Source organism: Hyposmocoma kahamanoa, unplaced genomic scaffold, assembly GCF_003589595.1.
Source record: "Hyposmocoma kahamanoa isolate Upper Pololo Valley unplaced genomic scaffold, ASM358959v1 92, whole genome shotgun sequence".
Taxonomy (NCBI): Eukaryota; Metazoa; Arthropoda; class Insecta; order Lepidoptera; family Cosmopterigidae; genus Hyposmocoma; species Hyposmocoma kahamanoa.
In genome coordinates, this window is record NW_020654748.1 from 13,704,816 (window position 1) to 13,716,317 (window position 11,502).

Below are 11,502 nucleotides of genomic sequence, written 5' to 3' on the forward strand. Positions count from 1 at the left end.
TTTTTTTTATATTAAAATAAAAATAATCAAAATTACTTTATTGAAAAATAATAATGTACACACTCATGGCTAGGGAAATACTGTATCGCGGCTGCTATGGACACACAACCTCAAACCTCAAACCTCAAAAGAGAAATAAATGTAGGCCGTACAAACATTTCTCCCGGCCCAGAAATCGAACCAGGGACCTCTGCCGGCAGCAAGCATAGTAACCGCTCGGCCACGGAGGCTGTTAGAAGCAGCAAGAAGACAATGGAAATTAATAATAAAACAAATGTTATATTAATACACTTTTACACACAATCATAACAAACTGGTGGAGTAATTTCATAAAAATAAATATCATGGTAGGAAACCAATTCATTAATTAATCATCAATCAATATAAAACAAACATGTAGAAAGCGCCTATGACTCAGCTACAGATGGCTATAGAGTTCATAGCCCTCACTAATATTCTGCCATAGCCGCAATAATCAAGAACACACAAAAAATCCACAACAATCATACATAGTAAAAACGACACGATTAAAATACAATCTAAAACGTTCAAGACCAAAACAATACATAAAGCCCAAATTAAAAGAAACCTTCAACTTATTACATACGTTGGTTTGTTTGGCCTGCATGTCCTGGGTGGAGCTTTCAGATTTTACTTCGTTGCCAAATCAATGTCAATGTCAAAATGCCAAAATGCATCTTGTACAAGAAATTTTATAATCTAGTGGAAAAAACTTTCAAGACGAATTCCGTAGCGACTGTACAAATATTATTGAAAAACGGTATAACTGCCCGGGGCTCTTACTTCGCAATCTATACACTGATTTACTTTATGAGTGCTATGTAATTTCGATGTACTTTTTCAACACCATCGATTTCAAAGTAGCAGGCACAAACATAAACTTGAATGTCTCCATGGTAAAATATACCAACGGATTTATATTACATAAACAAGTAATGTACGACAAATCGTGTAGTTGAACATGTCATGTTTTCTTTTTCATCGAACGATAAAGTTGGGTGCACCACAGTCCATCGTCAAGTTCGAATTTCAAAAACCTTTTCCACGCTAATGTGGAAAAAACGCTTTTGGGCGCAGATTTCTAATGAGAATGAAAACCTTTCCGAGCTAGTGAGGTGAAAAATAAATTAATAAACACCAAATCACATACGTATAATTCAGCGCACTCCAACGTATACACTTACACTAAAATAAATTTTAAAAATTTGTCAGAAATGGCATGAGTTTTCAGGTGAGTCGAGTTTCAATACCTAATAAAATAACTTTGTTATAAGTAAGCATATTGACAGAAAGTATACTACGCTTGCAATTTTTACCATGCAGCGGGAAAACTCACACGGCTTGACAATCACAGCGCGATCAGAGTACATGTTTGAATACAATAATAACATCTTATCTTGGGCTGCATTGACCTAGTATAACGAGGTATCTCGGTTCACAGCATATTTTTTTAAGTAACAATCATTAGCTTAGTGTGTAATGCGAGAATGTAGAAGACAAAGCGCGATGACCTTGCGAGTGCGGGGACGCGCCGCGGTACGCCTGCCCCACCGGACCAGAGACGCCAATTCTTATAAAACCCACTGGTGGTTATCAAATGTGTGTCAGTCACGCATTACTATCCACAAAAAATGTTCGCTAAAGTAAGTTCCAAAAGATGTGCGGAGTGAAGTGAGATGTTTATTTCTACGAGTTAAAAAATTTGGAACATTTCACCATGAATAAGAATAAAGTTTATTGAAGTTACGGAATTTCTAATTAAATTTCATTGGTGCAGATCCTAGCTCTTGGAGCAGTGGCGGCCGTAGCCCAGGCCGGCATCATTGGCCATAGCGGATACGGGATATCCTCGCAGCACAATGTGGTCCACCACGACACCTACTCCCATTCTGCACCACTGTTACACACCGCTGCCATCGCCCATGCTGCCCCCGTCGCCTACGCTCATGCTGCGCCTGTTTCCTACGCCTCGGCTGGCCACTATGGTGGTTACTCCAGCGGCCATAATGAAGGCCATGACTACTATGTACGTCCATTAAAATATTTGATTAAATAAAATTAAATCTTTAAAAAACTGTCTCTACCATCCATGTTCTCTAGAAGTTAAAAATTCAAAATTCAAAAATTCAAAAACAAATTAATTTAAACTCATAAACTACACTCTTACTAGATCGATAATGGGCCTTTTCCTTTTGCATCTTGGCTTGGATCTTGTGCGACAAATATCAAACAAATATTTTTTTATTCACAGGCTCATCCCAAATACCAATACTCATACTCCGTAGAGGACCCCCACACTGGTGACCACAAGTCCCAGCACGAGCACCGTGACGGCGATGTCGTGAAGGGAGAATACTCCCTGCTGCAGCCTGATGGCTCTTTCAGGAAAGTCACCTACACTGCTGACGACCACCATGGGTAAGAATTAGTCCTTATTTCTTTTTCAAATAGTACAGCGAATAAAAAAGACCTCAAACTCTTCTACTTTCTATCAGCATAAATCATTTTTAACATGTCTAATACATAACTTATATAAGTTAAAGCTAACGTACACTTTAAAGCATTTCCCCACAACTTCGGTCCGCTATCCAATTTCGAATACAATACCGCAACTTGTTTTATTATAACTGAATTAACTATAATCGAATGTTAGAGTAGTAGAAAAACACCTCTAAATATAATTACAATTGATATGATTCATCATAAAAACGACGTGACGGACTTCAAAATTTAAAACTAGCTTTCGTCTATCTACCGTCTTAATTTACAAAAAAATGCAGTGCAGATTACATAAGTAAATAGTAAATCTAAACATCACATATATACGACATGTCAAGACGAACTGCAACTTTCCCCTTACAATGCAAACTTACACTAGTTACGAATACTTGACATTGCTTTCTCAGGAAGCCTTTAATACGTAATAGAAGTATCGAGTTAACATACGGAATCATATGGTGGACAAACCGGTCTATATTCCAGTAGCATATGAGTAATGACCTCCTATAACCTCTCTGTCAACATACCGGTATACAGGTGCTATAATAACAAACTTGTTCGTAAACTAGTTTTGATATGCTGGATGATTGAGCATATTAATGTTTTGACGACGGCGTAAAGGCAGAGTACTGGGGCAGTTGGTTAATATTTATGTTAGAAAATCATAGCAAAAAGTTCGTTCGATCGTAGACCCTATCTTTGCTCTAAGGCAAAGTTCAAAGGCAAGTTAATTTACTTAAAAAAATTAAATTTCGATGGCGTTCTAGAATAATGGCCTATTCGTAAAACCCGGTCCGGTCCATATTGTCACTTGTTTAGTTTAACCAATAAAAAGCTCGCTATTTTCTGTTCTTCATTATAAAACTTAGCACATTATGTGTAACAAGATTGATATGACCTATTTTTCGAGCCACTATTCTTGAAAAGCAGCGATTTGTTTTAACAAAAACCAATATTTAATAGTTTTTAAACCAATATTTCGGACCGGTCCCATGGTCAGGATAGATTATTATTCAGTACGTTTATCATTTAGCAATCGCAACTGAACCACTGTAGAGTAAAATGATAAAAGATAGGAAAAATGTTTCTTGTATTCGATTTATAATTTCTTTAATATGAACTTATTTTTTATTGTTTCAGTTTCAACGCTGTGGTTCACAATTCTGGTCCCAGCCATCATGTCTACTCCTCACAGTCCCACCACTACTAAGATCTCTAACTGTTTCGCTTAAGCTTGTACAAATGTTACTCGTATTTATTCTGTGATCTTGTACTTTTAACTTTATGAAAAAGTCATTAAAATTAGTACAAAACTACTATTTACTGATTTTATTTCACATTGGTTACTTTGTTCTTCCGTTGAAATGCTGAATAAGTTTTTGTTATGATACCAAGTCGTGCACCTAGTGGTAAGCGACACACCTGTCAGACAGTTGCAGTACCACTCAGAGAAATCGCAAAAATTTTAGAGGCACTGCCTCTGCGCAGTTAAGTTCCATGTACCTGTATTTCACCAACACTTTTACCCTTCAAAACCGAAACGCATTGAAGCTCACATTATTGTGCGGCGGCAAAAATAGGTAAGGTAGACAGCACTTTGCTAGACGAACTCTTTCATAAGAAGCTCTATAAATTCCTTTTCTGGGGTAAGTATTCTGGGTATTCAATTTAGTATTTCGAAATTACTTGTAATTCGTAATTGTAAATGTGCATATGTAAAGATTTGAATAATTTCCTATGGAAATTGAACTAGATTTATCAAGTGTAAATCGCTTTTTTTAAACAAAATATCGTCTCGGGACCTTGGTTACGGCTGATACATCATATTCGGAACCTGTAAAGAATCTGATATTAAGTAGTTTGTTTGAAAAATAAATATACGTGATTTAGATTCGAAAAATTAGATTCATTCCCAATGTGTAACAAGTCAAACTCCATAATTTCTATATCAAAGTATTTTAAGACATTCATCATTACAAATTTCTAATACACTGTCCTATATATGCGACGCCCTGTATATGCGACGGTGAACAAGAACAAAAAAATTACGCCAAGCGTCTTAAAAACATGCAACTCAAAATATGGGTATACATAATGTGATGTTGCAACAATTACACCTCAATCGTGGTCAGGTAAATAGAGCAAATTATTTTGCTGTGAGCAGTCTGTTCTTTTCTTACGAAATTTCGCAATATGTTAAGTGTATTTATTTTAAATAGCCCTTAGGGCAGTAGATACACGAAGTAAATGTGCAATAACAATAATTACTCTAGTCGTAATTAAAAATCAGTGTTATTGACTAATTGACTCTAGTACCTACCTATGTAACGTATTAGCCGACATCATTTAGTAACACAGTAATACTATAATCTAAAAGTGAAATTTATGCGATGATGATCCAGTAGGACAACAGTAGCTTCAATGTAGGGGTCGATGACTTGAATCCCTGCGACGGCATATACTTATGACTAATTAGTTATTAGGTACTAAATTGCGTACACTTGTAAATGTTTAGTGTCAATACCAAGAAATAAATATATACATATGTAGGGTATAATAAATAAAAATTTACGATAGTTTATTATTTCATAATATGATAATGTAAGTTTTTAATAATGCATTTAAATTTTTACTACTGACACATCCCTCTCTGTTCAGGTCTCCTATGCCTCAAAAGTTGTCTGGAAGAGATCTTTTTCAGCGATAAGGCCGCCTTTGCCTTTCTATGTACTGTTTTTGTTTTGTTTTTTGTGTGTGAGCAATAAAGTGTATTATACCACTAACGATAAAAGTATCTCGATGAAATCTGCATATCGAAATACGTTTACAACCATTGGAAAATGTGTGTCTCTTTAGAAAAGGCCCTTACCCAGCAGTGGGAAGTATAAAGGGTGGATGATAATTAATTTACTGTTTCATATACTCTGTTATTAATAATAATGTGCCAGACAATCACACCAGTTGCTTAGTCACTGCCAGTTTCTCAAACTACGACGAATTGGCTCTATTATGAGTACCGGAGCAACGGTGTACACTAGAACACTCAGATCACCAATTTAGAAAACTTCATTTTCTAAATTGATCCTACCGGGTATCGAACCCGAGACCTCCTCATCCAGTGCCAGCAGTGCCATCCGATGAGCCACTGAGATCGTCAATATATTGTTTATGAACAAAGTATATTGAGTTGTTTAATCTACCGCTGCTCCGGCAAAACAAAGTCGTGATGCTATAATCGTGTAGCTCAGCAAGATAATTGCATCCTAATAAATACATTAAGATGCTGCTGCCTATTTTCTTACCATACCATATTCAAACCATAATGCTTCTACAAATAAATAAATACAAATCATTAATGGATCTCCTCCATTTTCCAGACTACGGTGAAGTCAAATTGGTTTTTACGCAAATGCTATTTAAACGGACATACTGAAAACGAATCCATAGCTTTGAAACTATTATAGAAAACACAGTTGACAACTTGGTCATTTGTCATAGCTCATGTTACAGTGGTGTTGGAGTTGCAAAAGATAGCAACAATTAATAAAACAGCCAGCGCAATGACGAAAGCATTTTGACGGATATTTATCACGATATTCATAACTCGCTACTACTAACGAGTAGTATGTTACGCATAGACTCCCACTCCGTTTATTTCGAAGTCACGAAACCGACCAATCAAAATATCCTGATCTAGACATCAGAAATTATATTTTATCTAGGGGAGAGAGGGGAATTGCGGACACTTAAGCGAATATCGAAATAAAAATCATAATATTAGCATTCAGTCAGTATTTTTTTATTATAATTAAACTTTGGTTATAACCTTACGAAATTACCATAATCTTTTATCTTTGAATAATCAACAAATATAAAATTTTAATAAAACGAAAGGCTTTCTGTCCGTAACTACCCGGCGCATGTCGGGTAAATACAGACAGTGATCGTATGACAATATATAAGCTATTAATTGATACCACTTTCATCTTCCTACATCTTGGCTCAAGATTGTATGAAAGCGCATCGGTCTCCTTTAGGTTAACCTATTTAAAACCTTAATTGGGGCTATTACAGACGTCTGGATTTGCCCCAATAAATTACGGTATTTAATTACATAATATTTCTGATGTTATGCAAGCACGTACGATTTTCATATTCTTACAGTTTCGAGGATGTATCTTATAAATATTTATGACAAACGTAACATTTCATTAATTCTCACATAACAGCGTTTACACGGCACTAAAAATAAAGTAAAATTACAACAAAACACAAGTCAAAGTCTTTGGTACTTACTTTGAAACGCGTGTGAGGCCTCTCTCCTTTACAACTTTCTACACACAACCGATGGTGGATGTGAAAGATCGCGATAGCGGGACGCGGGGGGAACTAGACTTCTGGAAACGATTGCGTCTAAAACTACACCGCATCCTTATTCACCACACTCTCCCCTACATCAGTTTTTGAGCTCATTGCAACTCTTCATTAGAGGATTAATTTTTTTTTGTGATACCAAGCGACGAGACGAACAAGTCGTGCGCCTGCTGGTAAGCGACACGCCTGTTCATAATAGATGCAGTGACATTCAGTGCTTGGTATTACAAAGATCTGAGGGACACTGCCACTGCGCCCATCATCCTGAGACGTAAGTTGATAAGTCCATGTGCCTGTAATTTCACCAGCACCCTTACCCTTCAAAACTGAAACGCAGTAAGACGGTTTCTTGACTCGTTAGTGTAGTAGCGGTACGGTATCGGTATGCTTGGTATACGCAGTACCGAAAGCTTACCGAGCGCCTATAGTTTAATATGCGCTTCCAGATTGGCGTGGTTTGTACAGGAACGGGAAAGGACCGTTTCGGTTTACCGTATACCGCGCCAATCAGAAAGCGCACATTGAGACATAAGCGCTCGGTAAACTTTCGGTACTGCGTATACCGAACGTACCGCACCGACAAATCAGGAAACGGTCAAAATCCGGCAAAAATAGGAAAGGTGGCAGTACCTAGGACGAACTCTTTCACAAGGAAACTGGAAATCTCCGAAAATCTTGATGAATGGTGATGAGCTGCAATCTATACAATACGTACCACTGCTATCTGTCTTAAATTTGTCTTTCACTTTTTTTCACCCACGGTATAATGTGATTACTTATTTATCAAAGCGATATTATGATAGTTTCATTTTTCTTTTGCTGAATTGTTACATGTCAATCAATATCTTTGAGCTGTTAAATTATTCAGGACAAACGAAAGCAAATAAATTAAACCGATGATTCCCAAAGTGGTTTATATCGACTCCTCGGGTCCAACGAACAACTGGTCCATGTCAGCAAAAAAAGTGCTTGAGACTTTAATGGCATCCACGAGAGTGGAACCTCGTTAGGTGAGTCGTGACAAAGGTTTTAGAAAAATTCCTTTGATGATTTGATGATTAGTCGTCTTAAAATTGTAATGTTTCTATAAACTAGGGGATCCTTTATCTTAAGACTTAGGCACAATTCGACCCTGGGCTGGTTATGAACTTTCACTTTGTGCAGGATGACATGAAGTAACAGAAAGTGACATATTCAAAAAATAAAACGAAAGATATGCAGAGGCTAAATTAAATTATAGGACCTGAGTCGCTGTGATAGAGCTACTGAAATACTGGGTGCATTCGTTGTTTGCTAATACCTAATCTGTGGAAAGTATCTGCCAGCACTTGAATTTCTCACCCGGTTGCCCTATTTGTAATTGGATACTATAATATATTTAAAATTAACAAACTTTTTCAATTCACTTACGCCTGTATATTAAACACTTAATTGATGGCTACTATGATATTTCAGCACACTGTAAGTAACGTTGTTAACGCCCCTGTCAAATGGTAAGTAATTTACGAGTATTACCTTGTATGCTAAATTGCTGTAAACTGCCCTAACGCAAGCGAACGATAATAACTTTAATAAATTGTTACGGTCGTATTTTAGACCTGGCATAATAAGATAAGGGGTAGAATTATTCATATTTAAATTTTCTGCTTTTGTGGAGAATTTTGTGTCTTAGTTGGCTATCACAATACTAATCTAGCGAACTGAAGTAGTAATTAAGTGTAGAAAGAGGGCTGATTGCTACTTATTTTTCTAATTTGGAATAAAAACCAAAATACTTGCAATATTAACGCGGTTTATTGCAACAGGCAAAACACGAAATGTACAGAGGCTAGTAGTACAGAGAGAAGTAGTTTAAAATTATGACAAATAGACGAGAATGTATTTATCCTAATATATTAAAATAACAAAAATACAAAGTATTCAACAGTAGCTGTTACTAACAGCAAAGACTTATTTTGTGTGTTTAAATCTTCAAAATTAATGTTACTCTCTTTTATATATTAACTAGACACTATTTTACGAGTATATGAAATAAATGCGACAGGAGAAGATAATAATATTACGCTATATTAATTTATATACTTAAGGGCAATTAATTAGGGACGCTTACAGAATTTTTAAATAGGCCTAATTGATTTTTTCTACTAAAATATGCGTTGTATAGAATACATGAATATAATATAAGAAAAGAGATTATAATGAATTTACAGAATAATTTTATTGTTAATAAATTTCCACAATTAAAAAATATCTAATTTGGGTTAATTTTTGCTACAATTAATCCTATTTTTATGCAAACCATATTTACAAAAAGTAAAGACGATAATTTTAACATTTTTACATCTCTTTGTGCTTTGCATGAATACATTTCCTGTGAATATACTATTTATTTGAAAGCAGATTTTTATATTGACTTTCTGAAATCATTGTTAAAGTAAGCCAACACATTGTTACAATATTGAACAGTACTTTTTTAAGAAAAACAATTTCCCATTTACTCTGCAAAATGCAAGACAATTTTAGGAATATGTAATTAAATTTTGTGTGTTTAATTTCAAATATTGCATATAAAAAGTAATCAGCTAAATAATGGCCAAACAATTCTGTAAATTGGCTATACCCTATAGAGTATATAATTACACGGTAGAATACATTAACAAAACTAAAAACGCTTTTTAACAAAGAATTTCATTATCATTAAAAATTTTTAGTCACGGTCAAAGATTTTACTATAGATTAGGTAGTGTATCATTTGGCTGGTGAGCAACCTTTGACCTACGAGGTCAAATTACGGCTTTCAATCACTGCTGTTAATCTACACCCAGCCTTGCAAAGAACAAAGGCAAAGTGTAGTATTAAGTATCTTGCTTCCGTGACCATAGGAGATCGATTCACGACCACGCTACAATCACTTGCCGGATTTACCACTAATAACACCAATAGGTAATAGAAAAACAATAAACTTAGTTATTTAGTTCGATCGTGCTCGAACTATTATCCTTTCTTGTTTATATATACTATGATCGGGCTTAGAATTTCAATAATTGATTCTGTGTTGCGAATGCAATACCCATCGAGTATATAACCAGAAATAGAGACGAAATAAGGGCCATATATTCCTGGTAATACATTAGCGATACAGCTCTTATAAATATCAACTCCCGTTTGCACTGAAATATAGACAGGCCAACTACTGACCTGTGTGCACGTCTCCGTATATTCCAAAACATATTCTGTATTTATTGTAACAAAGATAATACATATCTCTAACAATACCGTGCTGTTCTAAAAACAGCAAAACATCTGATTACAAAACAAACGAAATCACATTTCATCGGTAATTAAATATATAATTTTGTAATTTTCGTCCATTATAGCAAAGCTCAAGTTAACTGGTCGATTTGAAGTGAAACAGTTGACGACATCCATTGACGACACCCGTCAATTGTTTCGAACTCGTTCTGACCAATCGGAGCGCAGTTGTCACAGTAATGATATGGCAGAATAGTTTTCAAACAAATTAAATGACATTTCGTCTCTATTTCTGATTATATACTTAATGGCAATACCCTTTACGACGAATTAGTTTATAAGTGTAAAGAAAAAGGCACTTTGTGATCTATCCTTGCCCATATTTCTGTAACTGCCAAACTTATTTGCCAATTGACAACTAGTTGTATTCTGATTGTTGTTTGTTAAGCGACTTCAAAGTAGGAGGAGGTTCTCAATTCGACTTTTGTTTATGTGTTTGTTAAGCGATTACTCCTTTGTGAACTGATTTCGATAATTCTTTTTTTTATATAAAAAAGGGATACCTTAGTCCCATTCAAATTTGAAGAAAATTTTCCACCTTTAACGTTGGTATATTAGAGGATGAATCCAGTTTATTCTGTTTTACCACCTTTCCGTTAATCGATTTTAATAAGACTAGCCACATAGACGTAATTCCGTTTAAAGTAAAATGTCATGGTGACCTAGATGATCTGATGGTGGAAATGGAAGACAGATGTGAGGAAGTCCTCAACAGTGTACTGCTGCTGTGTTTGGGCTCATATTATTCGTTTTGACGAGGACTTCCATATTATATGTTTCAGTTACCGTTGAGGAGATCACGGTAACGAACAAACAAAAGCGAAGCTAACTTTGAAGTACATTTTTTAAAATAACAACGTTATAACTCACACTTACGTTACGTTACACTTACGTTATAACACACTTAGGCTAGAGAGGGTACAGAAACGCTTCATTAATAATTTGACTTTCAAGGCCGGTGCTTCTAAAAGATTACGCTCTTATAAAATGAGATTAAAAAAATTTAGAATGATTTCACTCGAAAAGCGCAGGGATCTATTGGACCTAGCCTTCCTTCACAAAATATTCAACCACAGGATTGACTGCCCACAACTCACAACAATGTTTAAATTTAGCGTTCCTCATCGATACCCTCGTAAAAAGATCACTGCTCTTTTGTCACCACCACACAGGAGAACTAAATTGGGTTTCAATTCACCGGTCTGTCGTCTGTCCAGACTGCACAACGAATATTGTGCAAAAGTCGATATTTTCTCGGACTCGATGGCCGTCCTTCGTAAGGCAATCCTAGGCACG

General features: G+C 35.6%; 1 protein-coding gene across 1 annotated transcript; it reads left to right on the forward strand.

The window, feature by feature from the left end:
- Window positions 1–1,632: 1,632 nt before the first annotated feature.
- On the forward strand, window positions 1,633–3,830 carry LOC113236912 (cuticle protein 19-like). The gene is made up of 4 exons (XM_026473131.1): window positions 1,633–1,664; window positions 1,799–2,047; window positions 2,273–2,439; window positions 3,661–3,830. Exons 1-4 carry the CDS (start codon window positions 1,653–1,655, stop codon window positions 3,728–3,730), a joined length of 498 nt encoding a protein of 165 aa, XP_026328916.1. The 5' UTR covers window positions 1,633–1,652; the 3' UTR covers window positions 3,731–3,830.
- The last annotated feature ends 7,672 nt before the right edge of the window (window positions 3,831–11,502 follow it).

Bases quoted from the DNA above. Each gene is read 5' to 3' on its own strand.
- LOC113236912 (XM_026473131.1), top strand. The intron at 2,048-2,272 runs GTACGTCCATTA...TTTTATTCACAG, and splicing joins ATGAAGGCCATGACTACTAT to GCTCATCCCAAATACCAATA. The intron at 2,440-3,660 runs GTAAGAATTAGT...TTATTGTTTCAG, and splicing joins ACTGCTGACGACCACCATGG to TTTCAACGCTGTGGTTCACA.